The following is an 18,720-nucleotide window of genomic DNA, read 5'->3' on the forward strand; positions in this document are numbered from 1 at the left end:
GTTGCGACAGTTGGTCACAATGGGCCTCTGTCGTACAATAATCGGCGTCTTTCATGGATATACAAGCCAAAACACTCTAATTGGAATATCAAATCAAATTACAATCTGCTAGAATTCTTCTACAATACATAGCGGAATCCCTTCTGCAGCCGTCTAGCAGCGGAAATATCAATCCCCTCTATATCAGCAGTAGCCTGCAGCCGACGAATATCCTTCTCGGAAAGCTGCATTTCCTCATTTTCCATACGCTCCTGGCGTTTGTTGAGCATGCGCAAGTTGAAGTATAAGAAGAGAGCCGCAAGACCAGCAATTATCTGTAGCGCAATGCAAACACCCATAGCCATGGGGTAGTGTGGTTTCTCTTTGTCGAGGTACGTATAAGGGGTCCAAATTGAAGCGCTATTTCCAATTGAGTTGAAAAATGCAAAGGCTGTTTCGATTAGTTTGATGATCAATAGAACACACTAAGGGGATATGACTTACCGACAGCACGCTTGGCCGGTGGACGAGGAATGGAGCTCGCGAGCCAGGAATAGAGAGTTCCATTCTGGGCGAAGACGAAGACCATCAAGAAGAATGAGAAGTATCGTGGTCCAAAAGAATCGGTTTTCATGAAAATAACGAACCCAATGATGGTGATTGGGATCGGGTAGATGAAGAACCAGAATCTCTTCTCCAATCTATCAGAGGCCATGGAGTGACAAAGAGAATATACAACCATGAAGAGATAGGGGGGCGCCACCAGCACCAGGGTGATGGTTTCCGGCAAGTCGAGAGTCTTGACCAATGTCGGGAAGAAGTTCTGGAAACCCGCCGCTCCGGTGATGCACATATATGCCAAGGCGAATACATATGTCTTGATGTCGGTCATGGCGAGTCTGAACCCCTCAACCTGGCTTCTGCCACCCCCTTCATCCACATCGGCCTGGCCAGCCTCAATGGCAAGACGCCGCTGGGCAACTTTGCGCATCTCGGGGGACAAAAGCTTCCATGTCTCCGGAAAGTCGGGTAGAACGACGCAAATGACCAGTCCGATAGCGCATGTGATAGAACCTTCAATAATATAGAGCCATTGCCATGCGGAAAGTCCTCGGTGGCCTCTGAGGCCGTTGAGAATACCCGCAGCGATGAGATTTCCGAAAGCGCCACTCAGCAGGGAGCCGGAGTAGAAAATACTCATTCGAAACGCCAATTCCTTCTTGGTATACCATTTAGACAGATAGAAGAGAATGGCACAGAAGAAGGGCGCTTCGACCAAACCAAGAATGAATCGGCAGGCCACAATGCCTCCATAGCTTGAGACTTGACTTGTCACCGCCGATACCAGGCCCCAAGCGCAGACGAAGAAACCGATGTACAGGGATGGCCGACCCATGTAGTTTAGGAGCATGTTCGAAGGCACTTGCATGAGAATATATCCAACGAAGAGAATAGAGAGACCGGTTTGGTACTTTGTATCGTCAAGTTTGAGATCTTCTTCGAGACCTTGGAGCTTTGCTGCTGCGTAATTGTTGCTGGTTCTATTAGCGTTGACGAACTGTCATGGACGAGATGAACGTACCGATCGATATAATTCATGAGGTAGACCAGAATAGCCAGTGGCATGATCAGGGCATCAATGCGCTTGCGCAATGCCTTCTCGATAACTTTCTCCTCCTCGGTCAACTCTGCCATATGGACAACTTCCTCATGGCTCAAGTCCATCTTCATCCCCAACTCCGCCTCGGTGATGGCATCTTCAGTTCCGGCCATGGTGCTTGATCAGATGTAAGTAGTATAGAACGGGGACAAGATCCCGGGACCGGCACTCATTTATGTGTGAGAAGCGGCATGTGCCATGTCATATTACAGCTCTGAAGATCGCATTTACCCCGTGAATCCGGAATTCTGGAGAAACGTGGGGGATGGCCCACTCGATTTGCGGGGAAATCCAATTTCGGAAATTCCACGAGAAGATCTGGTGGTATGACAGCGTTGGCGATGACCTCGGGAATGATACGATGAAAGGTGCGGTGGATGACCCCCACGGTGGAGGCATGATCATCATTAGCAGAGATAGGAGGAATATCGGTCCTTGTACTCTTGGTCCGATGGCTTTCGCCAAATCTGGACTTTCAGGACTTCAGCTTGGGCGTTTTCTTCCCCTTGGCTCGGACAAGGTCCGACAAGGTCCGTGACCAGTCTAGCTGCATGGGAAACTTTGTTACTTGGGTTTATTAGAGAAGATATGCGATATCTGGCTGGAAACTCCCATCTTAGTCGGTTTTGTAGAAAGATGTAGCATCGTCTATTCGAGACAAAAGGCTGAACAGCGATGTATTATAAGAATTGCATCCCATTCTCATATGCCGATCACTGCCACCAGTCTTTGATTTTCCAGAGGACTCGCACGTTCTCCGTATGGCTGGAGCTTGGCTGGGGCTTGGCCGGGGTAACTCCTAGACTCCGTCTCGGTATGAGTTTCTCTGTCATATAGGGCTTTCCCCATGAAATTCAATGAGAGAAACAATAAGATCAAGTGATGCATATTTAAATTTGAAATGAGTAGAGACGCACAGATTCTATAGCTATCTGCAAAGAACAAGAAATGAAACATACTCTCTATGTATTTGCATAGGAAGAAAAGAAGGTTTCCAAGTCTAGACATTGAACTTTTGAAAATTCGGAATTCACACCCCCTGAAGGTCCAAACCTCAATCACTGGGCCTTCTTGGATGCCTTGGTTCTCAATTTCATGAGACCGAAGACCAGCGCATACGAGCTGACCACAAACAGGGCCACAATACCGGTGTCCCTCCAGCCATAGAAGTAGTCCATCAGGTTGATGGTGACGAGGTAATCGGATCCACGGGTGTATTGACACACACGGCATTCTTCGGTGGCCTCGGGATTGATGAGATTCATACGGCTGCCAATGGTCTGCATGAAGTCGCTCAGGTATTCACCACAGGTGGTTCCATTGAGTGGATCGAACTTGGCGAATTCTTGCTCCTTGCATTTGACTTCGCGATCGAACAGCCCAAAGACCAACATGCTGCCCATGAGGTAGTTGAATGGGTTGATCCAGTACATCCAGTATCGCCAGAAACTGACGATTTGGGCGTAGGGAACCAGGACGCCACAGAAGGAGATCATTGTCTGAGAAGTGCGGTGTTAGCTGAGATATCAGGAAGAGCGAGAACTTAGAAAACTTACGCCCAGGACGAGAGGGTTTATCATGGCAGCCATCTGGGCGTTTGGTGCATACGCAGCGACAAATTGGCCTAAGTTCATTTGTTAGTTGGGGTCAAGATGAACATGGTCGGTCAGCTTACCGATTCCAGTATAGAGGAACTCGTAGAGGAAAAACACGAAGAACATGCTACCACTCTTACTGGATTCAACTGCCATACCGGCCGTCCAATACCAACAATTGAAGAAGAGAGCAGCACACACAACTAGATATGGGAACTCCGAGAGAATCAAGGCGATAGTGAACGCTTTCCAGGAGTACATCTTGGCTTTCTTCTCGCGTGCCTCGAACAAATCGCGACGTTCAAGGAAGGTCGGCTGCAGTTGATTGATCACGCCGGGAGCGACAAAGATGGCATTGAAGACGAAAAATAACACACTCTGAAGATCGGAGACGGAGTCACCGATCATCCAGAAACTGAATCCCACAAACAATCCTGATGAGATATGGAGGGCGAATTTATTGTTGATGTAGTCGGAATTTCGGTATAAGGCCATTGAGGTACGTTTCAAAACCAGACTGGTCTGCTCCCAGAAACTAGTAGCAAACTCCCGACCATCATCGGTGGTAACTTGCGGCTTCAATGCAGCGGCCTCAATGATCTCGTCAAGCTCCTTGAGCATGGCACTGTGTTCAGGTGACTCCAGCCAGACTTTGTTCCAATCTCTGCCTTGGCTCAGTTGACCCGACACAACATCAATCATGTGCTCCGCGGGATTGGTTTCAGGCGGGCAAGGCGCTCCGTAACGTGAGAAATACCCCTTGATACCCTGTGAATTTTCTCCAATGGGACCGAAGAAAACAGTCTTGCCTCCTTTAGCTAAAAGAAGAAGCTGATCAAACTCGGCGAAAAGCTGTGCAGATGGCTGATGAACGGTGACCAATACAGCCTGGCCAGCATCCGCAAGTCTGCGAAGGAATCTGACAGTATTGTACGCACTCTGGCCATCAAGACCGCTAGTAGGCTCGTCGAGGAAGATTAGAATGCTAGGCTTGGAAACAAGTTCGACTCCGATAGTAACACGCTTGCGTTGTTCGACGCTCAATCCAGCTTCAACAGTACCGATCATGGTATCAGCCAGATCATGGAGCTCGAGCAAGTCGATGATAACATCCACGTAAGCAAGTTTCTCTTCGCGTGGAATGGCAGCAGGTTGGCGCAATAGGGCAGAGAACTCCAATGATTCCCGGACCGTTGCCATACGTTCATGGATGTCTAACTGCTCAACATAGCCTGCTGAGCGTTGGAACGAGAGCGGCAATGGACGACCATCAACCAGAATAGAACCATGAATAGTTCCTTCGGTTTTGCGCTGAGCAAGAACATCAAGTAGAGTTGTCTTACCGGCACCAGAGGAACCCATCAAAGCACCGAGCATACCAGGTTTCACCCATCCATGGACGTTGTCAAGGAGAACACGGTCACCCGTAGGTGTCTGAACTGTGTATGAAAGATCCTTCCATGTAAAGACGGACGTGTTGCGGATTAACTGGTTGTCAAGCTTTGGGGTCTCATCCTTGGTTTCAGAAACTCGCTTCTCTGATCTCTGGCCTTCTTCGTCCTTTTGCTGATTTCTGACATGCTTGTACAAATATTCACGGGGGATGACCAGCGTGCTACCTGAGTCGGAGGGTGACTGCCACCTCGAAGTTGCGACGATCGTGACAAAAACGAACAAAGCCCACCAGGCCCAGTTGATACCCAAGTTACGCCAGATATGCGAGTGGCTGTACGAGAGCGACGCTAGATAGTTGTCGCCAATCACGTAGTTCTGACCTGGGATCGCTCCAGCCACGCCAGCACAAGCTTGATGTGCCTGGACATTCTCGTAGCCGGGGCCATTGGGGATCAGATTCGTTCCAACGCATGGAATCACGCTGTTATCGTGGAATTCTATACTTAATAAAGCCTCAAACCCATAAGCAAGTGGGTCGATCCAGAAGATCCAGCCGAGCCACGGGTGCATTGTAGGCTTTGGGATCATATAACCGGTGTACAGAACAGTACACATGATCAGCAAACCAGAGACCTTGGAAGCTCCATCAAATGTAGAAAATAGAGCCCCCACGGCCCGGAAAAGAGCAGTCATAGTCTATATGTTGATTAGATGAAGAACATGTGAACAAATTGGAAGCTACTTACCATCGTCGTCGTAAACACGATAATCCAGTAGGAGAAGAATGCTCCAGCAGACATTGCGAGTCCAACCATGAAGTAAAGAACCAGACCAAACATGGAAATCTGGAACAGCAACACGGGTATGTCCGCAGCAATTTGAGCAAGACAGAAAGCGGCCGGGTGGAAATAAGCGAAACCCTTGTGCTTGATCAACACAGGTCTTCCAAAGAAAGATTCGTTCACTTCACTCATGGCGAGCAAGCTGTTGTAAAGAAGGGAGAAGAAAAGGGCACCGGATTTGATGAAAAGTCCACCGGAGTTATCGGGGGCATCGTAGAACAGAGAGCCGGCAATCAATGCCTGGCATAGTGTTGCCACCTGCTTGATGATAAATGTAGCTTTGTCGCCCCAAAGGATTTGGTACTGTCGCTGCACGCAGATCTTAACCTGATCCACGAAGCCAACGGTGAAGGGGCTATTTTTGGGCAGGGTTTTGGATGTTTCGAAAGCTACGCCTTTCTTAAACTCCTCAGTCCGCTCGCGGGCGAGCTCGGAGTCCGGGTAAGAGTAATCTGCTATCATTTGAGTATAAATAGGTGATTTTTCATACTCGGCTCTCAACGCCTCGGCGTTACGCGGGAAGCGGCTCTCGAAGCCATCTCGAATTCTGCGCTCGGTGGGTACAGTGACACCAGTGAGGTAATCGGCGACGTTGGAGCCTTCAAGGCAGATAAATCCGGCTTCCTCCATGAATGGTCTGGCTTGCTCCCTGGTGCCGTAGAAGATCTGCTCTCCTTCGTCAAGCACAAGGACTTTATCGAACAGATCGTAAATCCCGTTACCAGCCTGGTAGAGGGTAACGACGGTTGATAGATTGAGTGTGTCGGTCATGGCTCGAATAGCCTTCGTCCATTCAAGGGCAGTAGAGGCGTCAAGGCCACGAGTCGATTGATCCCAGCAGAAGACGGAGCCTCGAGTGGCCATACATTCAATGATAGAGACTCGCTTGCGTTCACCACCGCTCACTCCACGAACGTACTCATTACCGACCTTAGTATCCTCGGTGTGAGAGATTCCGACGGATTCAAGGAGGAACTTTTTCGATGCTTGTTGGTATTCTAAGGCAGTCATACCGTCTGGCAGATGAAAGGGTACCTTGAGGCGCGTGGCGAAGTCCATAGTTTGACCAACTGTCAGGGCTGGGAAGAAGATCTCTTCTTCAGTGTTCATCACAATCTGTCCTCGGAACATTTTAGCCTCTTTGGGCTGCATAGATCCAAAGCGAACTTCGCCCTCCACTGATTTGTAACCTCCTCGTCTATTAGCAAGCATTTTCAACAGTGTCGTGCAGCCAGAGCCTGGGCGGCCCAGCACTAGCAACATTTCACCAGGTTTCACGCAGCCATGGCTCTTGTTGAGGATGGTCCGTAGAGGAGGCTTTTGTCGGCCCTCTCTGATTTTGGTGGGAATATTGAATTGGGAGAGAACAGTCTCATTCACAGCGGCCTCTGAGCTTATTACCTGCACGGAGAGATCCTGCCAGGTGATCCCAAGTTCCTGCTTTCGGAATCCAGCAGCCAGGTTGCGATCGTTCTCCTCCTGGAGCCTCGTTATCATGCTCCAGCCATTGCCTTTTGGACTAGGGCTCTCCGTGCCAGAAGTCTCGTCGCCTGTGATCGTCATGGCATCGGTATCGAATTGGATTTCATCCGACTTTGTGCCCGGTGGTTTTTCGGAAGCATCCATGATGATTGGGAAGAGAAAGGGGGAGAGGCGTTGAAAGAGGCTGATCAGACCATGGAGATACTTGGGGGGACTCCATCATTTTATGAGAGTCTCAGGGGTCCAAGACAGCCCCGAAAGTCCGAGGCCGAAGCAAACATTGCTTTTTATTCGCAGCGTCGAAACTTCTGTGCGGAGCCCCAAGTGATAACAAACATTTCGCTCTAGAGCGCCTGTACTCCGTAAAGAGTCATCAATTGATAACTTAAAATGGATCGGGGGCGCTTTTTGGACCGAAGCCGCTGACTAATCGGCATCTTCGCTCACCCGTGCCTCCGATTGGAGTCTTGGCACGACGCGGTCTCCGTACGCGTGGTAAAGGAATTAAATGTGGTCAAAAGCCGAAGACCGAGGATGATGTTCATTGGATGGGACGGAGATGTCGTAAGAATATGGTATGGGGCTATGTCGACGTATGCCGACGGTATCTCGATAGCCTGGATAGTTAGTTACCCCGTCTCTCCACCAACTTAATGCATGCACTTACAACTTTTGATCTCTGACCGACTTTTGATTTGAAATGGCAACATGAAACATGCTGAGCCATAATCATTATCTGGGCTTGTACTCGGGAGAGGCCGTTTGAGATTTGCTGGAGAGACGATCCATGATAGAAAGGGACTTTGGAGCATCGGGGGATCATGAAGCCTAATAGTATATCCCCTTATTACAACCCCCAAAGTGTTCACCGTTGACCACTGTGGATCACGTTCCCCAAATAGCCAATATTCGTCTGTCAATTATTTTAGCACTCAAATTTCCTGTGTTCGTTGTCGATAACCTACACAGTACGGAGGAGGTGTTACCCCTCTGGGCATACCGCCCACGTGACCCATAGCATAATACATCTATTCCTTCCCCTGAGCCATCAGCGTAACAGTAGGGGGAAATCCTTCTTCACGGGCTCTCGGTGAGGTGAGAAGATGACCAGGAAATGCAGGAAGGAGAACTTGAAGCATTGTTTATCCCGTACGCAAGAATAGCCAAGTGCCTTGACCTCAACGTACATCGCCGGCATGATGTTGGAATCAACCCCAACGATCAGCGAATCCACAGCCTCGTTCTTCAACGCTAATAAGAGACATTGAAAACTGCCGTGCCATGCAAACAACAAAACTAAATGAAAGGAAAAGGAAAGGAAATGAGATGATCCTTACACTCCCCGTGCTAGCACTCCCCCTATCCCGTAATATCTGGGAAATATCGCGGACTTATCGAATACTAATTTCTTCCCCGTCCATACCTGCTTTCGCGAGGCAACAGCATAAAACATCCCTTCGGTGGTCCGTTAGACCTTCTTATGTCGACATTCTCAAATTGGATCCTGTCATACCGCGATAGCAACGCTCTCTAGCGGCCTCAATGAAATTCAAGCGACTTGTGATCCCACGAGGCGACATTGTGCATGCGTCTTGCGAGGAATTTGCGATAAACCCCGGGAGTGAAAATGATGGCTCGATGCAGTTGGCGCACGAGACTGGTGTCGACTGGCAGCTCGGCTTATCCTCTACCGATGATAAGGATGCTGATGCTCATGGTAGCTTTGAGGTAGTAATCGATACTTAGACAACATGATTATTACAATGACCTCAGCTACATACGGTCCAGTCGCAGACTCTGACGGACTCCGAAGATACTCCACCCCATCAACAAATCATGGCTGGGGACCCTGGAGGAAAGCTGAATGATTAGCCGTGAGATATTCTCCGGGTGGGCTTGATGCTTTGATCTGTTGGGATAAGCCAATCGGTGTCCACGACCTACACCTCCAACACAGACCTGGCCTCCTCTATGTTTTGTAAGCGATGGTTTTCCCCGGGACCTTGGAAGGTTCAATCATCAAATATCTGATCACATGTTAGTTGGGTCATATAAATACCTTGTAGTGCCACATTACCTTTTCACCAATGTTCACCTGGAGATATCGCGCAGCTGCAGTCGTGGCCATATTCGCCTTCCTTCTTCGATATCGGACCATATTCATACAAGAGACCTTGACCATACCTAGCACAATGGGAGAGACACTAGCCAGCAAGAATCAAGAATATTGGAAGTGAGTCGTAAAGCGATAGAGAGATTTCCCATGAAAAGACGCACGGAGAGGACCTTGGGAGAAATAATTCTGACTGCTGACCGTGTCTAGCCATGCCTCTCAGCATGTGTTCAAAGACAAATGGATTCAAGATCTACAGACGCAGATTTTCGACTTCCTGACGGACAACGTGGACTGGATAGGCGTTCGGTCTTCCACAGATAGTCGGCAGACAAAATTGATGGATTATGCCTGCGGAAATGGCATTATTTCTCGCGTGAGTCACTGACCTTAGTTTAGCACCTGCAGCAGGCAATACTGACAGTTGCTGTTCTGCTAGTCCCTATACCATCATTTTTCCAGATGTATTGGCGTCGACCTGTCAGATGGCATGCTGGAAAATTACCGTGCAACCGCAACAGAACTAGGCCTCGACGAGTCGCGCATGTTCGCCGTTCAGGGTAATCTCCTGGCTCCCACAATCACACCGACTAGGCCTCCACTCAGCGAGGAGGAGCTGAATGGTTTCGATCTGGTCGCTATTTGTCTGGCATTGCACCATGTCGAAGACATCGCTTTGGCCACCAAACGTCTCGCCGAAAGACTGCGACCGGGTGGTGTACTTCTAATCATTGACTGGGCGACGCGCGATGTGTCGAACGAGACTGAGGAGCAAGCTGTAGTACAGACAACTCCGTCCTCTTCGGAGAACCACCACCATCACCACATGCATGAGCTAGTAGATCCGAAAAATCCTGCAGCGCATACTATCTCGCACGATGGATTTTCACAGAGGCAGATATTCTCCCTCTTCGAACAAGCGGGCTGTGGAGAGTCACAGTTTGTGCTGGCGGATCGACTATCGCCAGTTCCCGGCTCTCATAGTGGGCAGATGCAACTGTTTTGGGCTCGTGCAACCAAACTGTAACATCTCTCTCTTGGTTACATTGTTTCTTTCCTGTTTCTTGTTTATTACTACTCTGCAATACAAGAGATTACTTCATAATCCCATCTACTAGGCAGATAGTACTAAAGCGTGAGGAGGAATTACCGCCAAGTCAGCGTGACAGAAGAAGAAGGACGGTGGTTCTCAGTAGAGGTGAGTTCCGGGCCCACTGTGCTCCCTTTGAGCAAGGGTGCGAGCCGCAGTCGACGGACAGGATGCGCTGAAGTGGGAGTGAACATAGGGTGTGCACGGTAGAGCGAATATTGGACAATACCTGAGGTTACTATGACAAGAATGATCTCTTCGATGTCAAATAGACTGACTCTAAGCCGCTTTAATCCATTATATCCCTCAGGTCCAAATTTCCCTCCTTACAAAGTCACGGGAGGATTAATCGACGCTAATATATCTCCATGGATGAGAAGCTAGATATAGATATTTCTATTTCCCGATCACCAAAAAGGTTTCCTACTCACTCCGACTTGCCCTCGAATCTTTGGCTGGCAATTTTATGAGACAACTCCAACATAGACCTTGCTAGAATCTCCAAAATGGGGACAGTGCAGTCCATGGACCTTGATACCCAGTTGCGCAGCTCCACGGCCACGTGGGAGTCAATTCCATACTCGGAGACCGGATTGGAAGAATTGATATTTTCAATGGGGATAGAGAGATGCGAGGCAATTTTCCTGCTGAGAGCGTCGGAGATTATAACGGTAGCTTGATCCACCGTTTTTGCGGCCGCAAGTTCAACCTTTAATCCTTCCATCGAGTCGTCAAGCGCAGTAGATTTGTCATGGCCCTGGAACTTGTACCGGAAATGGGCAAACAGGGGCACATCAAAGTTCCCAAGTGATTCCATTTCTTTCCATCGGCCGAGGCCCGTTACGAGTTGTGCTGCTCCGCTAGTTGACTGAGAAATTGCAACTTGTATCAGGGATAAAAGAGTTGGTGTATCAGTTCCCTGGAATCCTTGCCGTTCCATCTTTGCCGCTAAATCTCTGTTTTCAGCCAAATGGCCAACATCTGTAATCGTTCCGAGATCCAAAGATACTGTTGGAAGACCTAAATTTCTTCGATAAGCGGCGAATGCATCCATGAAAGTGCTGCCGGCCGCATAGGCAGCCTGTGTGGCATTTCCTATAACGCCGCTTATAGACGATAACATCAAGAAGAAGTCAAGATCGGTAGGGAGATGTCGGTGCAAATTCCAAGTGCCATAATACTTCGGGCCCATGACATCCCGATACTCGTCCAACATCATGTTTTCAATATGAACATCCTTGAGGACCATGGCTGCCTGGATCAGTCCCCGTATTGGAGGCATGCCACAAGAGATATCTTGAAGCATTCGCTGCACTTCGGTCTCGTCGGATATGTCACAAGCTCGAGTAGTTACCTGGATACCTTCTTCCGCCAGATTCTTCACTGTTGCCTGAGAATGAGACTTTGAAAGGCCACTTCGATTGACGAAAATGAGACTCTTCGCTCCGTTTTTTGCCATCCACAGAGCAACCTCCCTCCCAATTCCACCAAGTCCACCAACGAGCATATATGACGCATCTGAGTGGAACAATGGCTGAGTAGCCCTAGGGAGCGTGGCCTAAATCACATTAGCTGGAGGCAAATGGACGTCCTCCGGTGCTTAGGATAAACTATACCTTCACAAGATCACTCTGTTCCACATGAACCACAACATGCTGTCGGGTCTTGATTGCCGTCATTGCCTCTTGAATATGTGAAACATGATATACATCAGTAAAGCCAGGCCCTTTGAGTCGTCCTTCTAGGAACAAGCGAGAGACCTTCGACCACATCTGGTTGGCAAGGTCAGTCCTCTCCTTTTGAAGCCCAAATATATTGATTGTGGACAGGGACATGTTTCGAGGGTGTGATAAGAGCCGGGTCTTGAGGTTGTCTGTTCGAAGTTGAATAAACCGACCAAATGGCGCAATGCAGTTCTGGAGCATTTTATCCTCTGCGCTCTGGAATGTGACTACTACATTCGCTTTCTTGCCATCAGTTGACCGCAACATCCCCTTGGCTATATCTCCCTTCCCGCTTATGAAGACATGCTCCCCAGGTATCCCGAACCTCGAGCTCAGCAAGTCCTTTTCGTCGGGGCCGTTCACTGTCGCAAAGACCCGAGCATCCCTAAGCAGGTACACTTCCAGAAGTGCTTGGCCGAAGTGGCTTCCAGCGTCATGGACAAGAACAACATCATTTGACTCGACCATTGAGAGGTGGTTCACAACATAATAAGCAACGGTATATGCTAGAGGCAAAGCCGAAGCCAGCTGTAATGACATTTCATCATTGATCCGCTGAAAAGCTGATGCCCGATCGTGATAAAAGCTTCTCGCAGTCCCAGCTCCAAGACAAGCAACCCGGTCCCCTATAGTGATGCCGTGGACCTCGGCGCCGACCTTGTATACTATGCCACTGCACTCCAGACCGAGAGTGTCGTCTGTTTCCCAGTCAAGGTGGTCTGTCTGAATATCCCATTTATTCAGACCGAAGGATTGAACTTTGATTCCGATGTAGCCGACTGGGAGTTCTGTCATCTGCGAATCACCAACAAAGCCGGAGTTGTTAGAATTTCTAGAAAGACGGAGAGGTTTTTGAAGCTGATAGAAAGGCTGCTCGAATACAGCCTCAATGTCATTAATGCCGTTCATAGCCATGTTCGCCTTCGAATTCTCTAGTACTCGTGGAATCAGGACTTGCCCATTTCTCTCCGCATATTCCGTGTCTTCATCAGGGGTTTCACGAAGAAATCGGGCAACCAGAAGTTTTGCGATCATCTCAGCGGCTTGAGATTCCGAGAGAGGATTTCGAGCATCCAGGTCAAGGGTGACAATCGGTTTGACACCGGATTCGGCGCGCGCTGTTCTTGCAAACCCAACCGCCAAAGCCGCGGTTGGGTTGACGGGCTCAATCATCCCTCCCTTTGTGACCCAGAGGACTCCTCCACTCTGCGCAAACATTACTTTTATCTTGCTGAATGTAGTTTCATTGGGAGAGGCTAGCAGCGAGGAGTTCGGTGTATCCAAGACCAAACAAATATGATCCTTACACTCCAGATTATCGATGTGTATCACATTCACCTCACATGAAGTATTCTCGAGCGCAGTGACTAGATTCCTGGCAGCCTCGGTTTCGTTTTCGCAAATAATAGATACCTTTCTGGGCGACTTTTGGGCTTTTCGCTTTCTGGCAACGATAAACTGATGGCTCTTCTCGGAGTCTTGTTCCCCATAGGCATCAACCTCGGTGAAATGCGCATCTTGCAGGATTTCATCCCATTGACTCGTTGTCCAACCACCCTGGCCCAAACAAAATTCGTCTGCAGATAAGCAGTGCAAGGCACTGAACAAGAGATTTTTCAGCACATCCTTCTTTGGGTCGAAGGGATTGGTTGCAATCAAATAGCCAGATGGTCTCAAAAGATCACGGATCTTGTTAAGTGCATATTGTTCACAACGAGCAGTACACAATCCATGAGGCAGGATTATGACGTCAAATGAATTTTTTTCAAATCCTTGTTTGGAGAAATCCTTGCCAAGATCCAGGGGCTTGCACTCAACCCATTTTGACCACGCCTCCAGCCGCTTCGAGGTATGCTCCAGCACGGAAGCGCTTTCGTGGGCAAATGTATATTTCCCGCAACAGGCTGTCTCGTTGAGCGTCACAAGATGCTGTAGAATTATCTCCGCTATCTGGCCTGTGCCAACGCCAAGTTCAAGGATGGAGATGTCTGGCTTTCCGTGGCCAATCAAACTGACATACTTTGCAGCTGCTTGATACGAGGCGTCCGCTGAGAATAGATCCCAGAACTCGTCCAAAAGGCGATCGTCCTTGATGACGGTGGAAAAGTCAACTTGGTGTCTAATAATAGCCGCAAGGTTTTGGCCAATGACCGACAGGAGCCTTCCCATAGGGGCGGAATTGATATTTTCCAAGTGAGATAACGATATTGAGGGTTTATCATTTCGTTCAAGCACGTCTTGGAGATAACACCGGAATGTGCGATGAGAAGGATCAAGTCCCATTGCCTCCGTTGTGCTGACTTCCCCTAACGCAGCTCGGATGAAGCCAGCTGCACTCTCATCATGCTCGGCTCGAAGGACTGGCTCTTGAATAGCATCCTCCCTGCCAAATAGAAACGAGGCATTCTTACTGGAAATAAAACTCGGATTGGGTTTCCAGTCAATATGATAGATTGTACGGTTGTCCTTTGTCTGCGACGCGGGTTCATGACGCTCGAGCCGTGCACATCGCAGGCCACGAAGTGAAATGGTTGGCTCGGTTTCAAATTGCGTCGCGTTATAATTCACTGCTACTATGCATGCTGTCACGTCCTTGTTTGGCATCGGGCGCACATGGGTACAGATACTCATGGGTTCTCCTGCCGGGCAGCTGAGACTGGATGATACAATCATCTCTTCAATTGAAACAGGGATTGCAGGTCCTTCCTCAAGCCCCATACCTGGAGGTAGAGCAGCAAAAATGGTGTGGAACATACTATCCAGCGTGCAAGGATGGACCAAAAGCTCATGCTGAAATGATGCTGGCATCACAGATAGTGTATCTGGCACAGTGACTTCTGCAAGGCACGTTCCGTCTTGAGTGACACGTGCTTTTGTGATATTCGCAAAACATGGCCCATATTCCAGACCAGAATTTTGAAGCTTGTCATAGAAATTACGGACGTCAATCACTGATATTCCATGAATTTCAGTTCCCAACGGGACCGTCGCATAACCATCAGTTTCCTCGACTCCGTCGCCTGAAATGCCAATACTTTTCTGTGTCCCGACCAGTCCAGTGCAATGCTCAGTCCACCTGTTATCCTCCGAGATGGAGTATATATGGAAATTGTACAACTGTTCTTGGTCTTGCGTCGTCTTTTGAAGAGACACCATAACCTCGACGCCAGAAGTTTCGTTGAGCACCAGGGCTGCTTGTATTGCCACATCTCGCAGCACGTATCTCGCAAACTTTTCTTCGTCTTTGCTCAACTGTGCTGATGCTTCAATTGCCATGACCAAATACCCTGCGGCAGGGAAAACAATGTTCCCCTGTATCCTGTGATCAAGAAGCCAAGGGAGCTCCGAAGTCCGAAGATAATTTCTCCAGCGAGGCTCGAATGGACATGCCATGTTGTCTGGTGCACCAAGTAAATCCATCCGCGGCGAGGTTCGGTTTCGATACATCTTGCTCAGTCGTGGCTCTGCCCAATATGACCTGGTGTGATTCCAGGCATATGTCGGAAGATCAACCAGTAACTGTAGCGTGCCACTCTTGCTTCTCCCCATGGGCCTGTTGATTGCACTAAATTCAATGGGGCAGTTGAGTGATCCTAGTGTGGCGACTGCTCTGAGGGCTGTAGTAACTGCGTTGGCCTTCCGGGTCAGAATGCTAATATAGGTTATATCGGCAGCATTGAGTTTTGCATCCGCCTGGAGGACCTGCTTGATCGGCCCAGAAAGTGCCGCGTGGGGACCGATCTCGATCAGACAATCCACCGAAGGCTTTCGGGCTGCCCCAGCCTTTCGTATTCGGGAACCCCCTGTATTCCCAGCACGTTGACTATTTGTCTCAAAACACAAAGACCTCAGCGAGTTGGCAAATTTCACTTGTCCAACCAAGTTTGACACCCAATACTGAGCATCCAATTCTTCCAAAGGAATCATCGTTCCAGTGACCGAGGAAAAGAACGACCCCGACCTTCCTCTCTTGTCTCCCGCTATCTGATCCAGTCCTCGGGGCTGGATATGGTCTATCAAGCTGTAATACTTCTCGGCAACCTGTTCTATATGAGGAGAATGATACGCGACACCTACTTCGAGGCGTCGACTAAAAACCTCCTGTTCTTTTAAGGTTTGGGCGAGTGCATCAATTGCAAGTGTATCACCTGATATCGTCACACTCGATGGACTGTTGATGCATGCTACCACCAGCTGTCGGGGCTGGAATCCGTCCAGATAGGGCTGTATCTCTTCGGCAGACATCCCAACTGCCATCATGGCACCTCTGTTCGGTTGGTCATGCAGAAGCTGGCTTGCCACAACGCCTCGGTAGTATGCCAATGACATTGCATCGTCCATTATGAGTGCTCCAGTAGCATATGCAGCGGCGATCTCCCCACTGGAATGACCCGTTACGGAGTCTGGATGTATATTCCACGATTCCAGCAAGTCGACCAGCGCAATTTGTATGGCTGTGCACACTGTTTGGCTGAGACTTGGATGGTTCAAATGGGAGTCCTGGGGACACTTTGTGATCTCCTCTGCATTCATGATGTCAGTGTACGGGACCTTTAGAAGTCTGGTGTCTGTGTACCTTCCACTGTGAAAGGGGCTCCAATGTCATTCAGAAATCTGTCAATACCCGAAATCGACCTTTTGAAGACAGGATAGGCCTGAAGCAGCTCCTTTCCCATCCCAGCCCACTGCGCGCCTTGTCCAGTAAAGACAAACCCAAGGGTTGGCTGTCGTACGGCGCTCCTAGCCTTGATGTTCTGAGAAAGTGAGGCTGCCAAACCTGCCATCGTATCTCCGACAATGGCTGCCTTCCATGGAAAGACAGATCGTCGCTCGTTTATTGTGAAGGCAAGTTCGTCCAGAAACTTTTCATGGTCAACTTCATGTCCCCTATCGAGAATATGATTGCTCAGAGCCTGCATCTGCTGTGCACAGGTTCTTTCATCAAACCCAGAGAGCATGAATATGCGAGATAAACCACGCGGCAGGCTAGGAGGTGTCTCGTTATGATATTTAGTCGCTGTAGATTGGATTATGTCATATTCTTTGAATCCCCAGCTCGATAAGCAGCTTTGGGCATCTTCGACAATAACATGGGCATTGCTTCCCCCGTACCCGAAGCTGTTCACTGAAACTCGACGAGGGCCCGTAGTCGCCCATGGCTCAGGGCGCAATTGAACCTACTGACGTTAGTCTCCAATCTTTAGCTTTCCTGAACATCCAAACCTTGAGTTTCCAATCGTCGAGTGGGATACGCGGGTTAATTGTCTCAAAATTCCTGTTTGGCAAGAACATGCGGTTTTCCAACATTAGCACTGCCTTGATCACACCCGCTACTCCGCTTGCGCCTTCCAAGTGCCCGACGTTGGTTTTGATGGAGCCAATTCGCACAGGATTGTCAGGCGGACGACCAGTTCCAAAGACACGAGCGATTGCCCCGGTCTCAATTGGGTCTCCAGCCAGTGTGCCTGTCCCATGAGCCTCCACAAAATCGGTTTCCGAGGGATCCAGATCAGCCCTTGTATAGACACTCCTGATCAAGCTTTCTTGGGCTGCCCCGTTAGGTAGCGTTATTCCTGCAGTACGCCCGTCCTGATTGGAACCTGTGCCTCGTATCACGGCCCGGATCTTGTCGTGATCGTGTAGAGCCTTGGCCAGGGGTTTGAGGATGAGACAGCCAGCTGCCTCGCCTCGCGCGTAACCACTAGCCTTTTCATCAAAGGTATGGCATCTTCCATCTGAGGAGAGAAACCTGTGACTAAATCAGTCTAGTCTCCCGGTTGCGGGTAATTTCTTGCATACTTCATCATGCTCATCGTTGACATAAATTCGTGACTCAAGATCAAATTGACTCCCGCTGCAATCGCTATTGATGAGTCCCCTGTCTGGAGGCTTTGGCATGCCAAATGAAGTGCCACAAGGCTTCCAGAACAAGCCGTGTCTACCGTGACGCAGGGCCCTTTCAAATCAAAGAAATAAGACAGTCTGTTTGCCGCCATTGCACGCGATTGTCCGGCGTTTGTGCACTGATACATGGGCACACACTCGGGATCCCGAAGTAAGAGATCCGTATAGTCTGCAGAGAAAGACCCTACAAAGCAGGAAGTTTTTGTGCCCATAATTTTGGTCAGGGGAATGCCAGCTATCCACCATCATCAGCCTCGAAAACGTCATTCGGAGCAATAACCTACCATTTTCAAGACCTTCATATGCTACCTCCAAGAGCAATCTCTGCTGTGGATCCATGGCCTGGTAGGTTGATAATTAGATGAGCCCAACAACATTCAACTCTGTACTTACCGCTGCCTCGTCGCTTGTCATGTTGAAAAACGGCGCGTCGAAGACAGATACATCATCTTTCAAAAAGTGACCCCCTTCCACATTGATCTACTCTCACGTTATTAAGTATTCGGATTCATCTCATGCATAACTTACCGTTCCATGGCGGGCATGATCCGGGTGATAGAATGCTGCACTGTTCCACCTCTCAGCTGGAATTGGGCTCCATGCCTCTCTACCCGTGAGAATCATTTCCCACAGCTTCTCGACATTTTTGGCATCCCCTGGTCCCCGGAAGCCAATTCCCACAATTGCTATTGCCAAGTTTGCCGGGTCATCTTGCAAAACGGTCGCTTTGGGGGGTTTGTCGCTGGTTTGTGACGACATAGTTGCGTTTGCTTTGCTGGATGTCGGCTAATAACATATATCTCATACCAGGGAAAAGCGAGAGGGGACTACTCAGGCCAGGTAAATGGGCTTCCTGTATCAAAGCAATCTATCTACTCGATTTCTTAGTGTCATTCGTTCTCGGTGACAATCTACATCGGGATGTGTGGGAAGGTT

The 18,720-nt window shown here is 49.1% G+C and overlaps 5 protein-coding genes across 5 annotated transcripts; 1 reads left to right on the forward strand and 4 right to left on the reverse strand.

Moving 5' to 3' along the window:
• Positions 1 to 119: 119 nt before the first annotated feature.
• On the reverse strand, positions 120 to 1,752 carry LCP9604111_8034 (putative MFS transporter; the record flags this gene model as incomplete). Its single annotated transcript, XM_039076133.1, has 3 exons — positions 120 to 430; positions 484 to 1,514; positions 1,562 to 1,752. The coding sequence occupies 3 exons, from the start codon at positions 1,750 to 1,752 to the stop codon at positions 120 to 122; spliced, it is 1,533 nt and encodes a 510-aa protein (XP_038926008.1).
• Positions 1,753 to 2,697: 945 nt separating this feature from the next.
• On the reverse strand, positions 2,698 to 7,097 carry LCP9604111_8035 (uncharacterized protein; the record flags this gene model as incomplete). Its single annotated transcript, XM_039076134.1, has 4 exons — positions 2,698 to 3,138; positions 3,196 to 3,263; positions 3,315 to 5,325; positions 5,376 to 7,097. 4 exons carry the CDS (start codon positions 7,095 to 7,097, stop codon positions 2,698 to 2,700), a joined length of 4,242 nt encoding a protein of 1,413 aa, XP_038926009.1.
• Positions 7,098 to 8,001: 904 nt separating this feature from the next.
• Positions 8,002 to 8,533, reverse strand: LCP9604111_8036 (uncharacterized protein; the record flags this gene model as incomplete). Its single annotated transcript, XM_039076135.1, has 3 exons — positions 8,002 to 8,196; positions 8,377 to 8,408; positions 8,467 to 8,533. The coding sequence occupies 3 exons, from the start codon at positions 8,531 to 8,533 to the stop codon at positions 8,002 to 8,004; spliced, it is 294 nt and encodes a 97-aa protein (XP_038926010.1).
• A 612-nt stretch (positions 8,534 to 9,145) lies between these two features.
• On the forward strand, positions 9,146 to 10,093 carry LCP9604111_8037 (class I SAM-dependent methyltransferase; the record flags this gene model as incomplete). The annotated part of the gene is made up of 3 exons (XM_039076136.1): positions 9,146 to 9,186; positions 9,277 to 9,442; positions 9,506 to 10,093. 3 exons carry the CDS (start codon positions 9,146 to 9,148, stop codon positions 10,091 to 10,093), a joined length of 795 nt encoding a protein of 264 aa, XP_038926011.1.
• Positions 10,094 to 10,583: 490 nt separating this feature from the next.
• LCP9604111_8038 (putative polyketide synthase) lies at positions 10,584 to 18,543 on the reverse strand (the record flags this gene model as incomplete). Its single annotated transcript, XM_039076137.1, has 8 exons — positions 10,584 to 11,714; positions 11,773 to 16,403; positions 16,457 to 17,057; positions 17,104 to 17,629; positions 17,680 to 18,019; positions 18,069 to 18,126; positions 18,178 to 18,264; positions 18,313 to 18,543. 8 exons carry the CDS (start codon positions 18,541 to 18,543, stop codon positions 10,584 to 10,586), a joined length of 7,605 nt encoding a protein of 2,534 aa, XP_038926012.1.
• Positions 18,544 to 18,720: the final 177 nt, after the last annotated feature.

The sequence above is a fragment of the Penicillium roqueforti genome, assembly GCF_015533775.1.
Source record: "Penicillium roqueforti strain LCP96 04111 chromosome Unknown scaffold_28, whole genome shotgun sequence".
Lineage (NCBI taxonomy): Eukaryota > Fungi > Ascomycota > Eurotiomycetes > Eurotiales > Aspergillaceae > Penicillium > Penicillium roqueforti.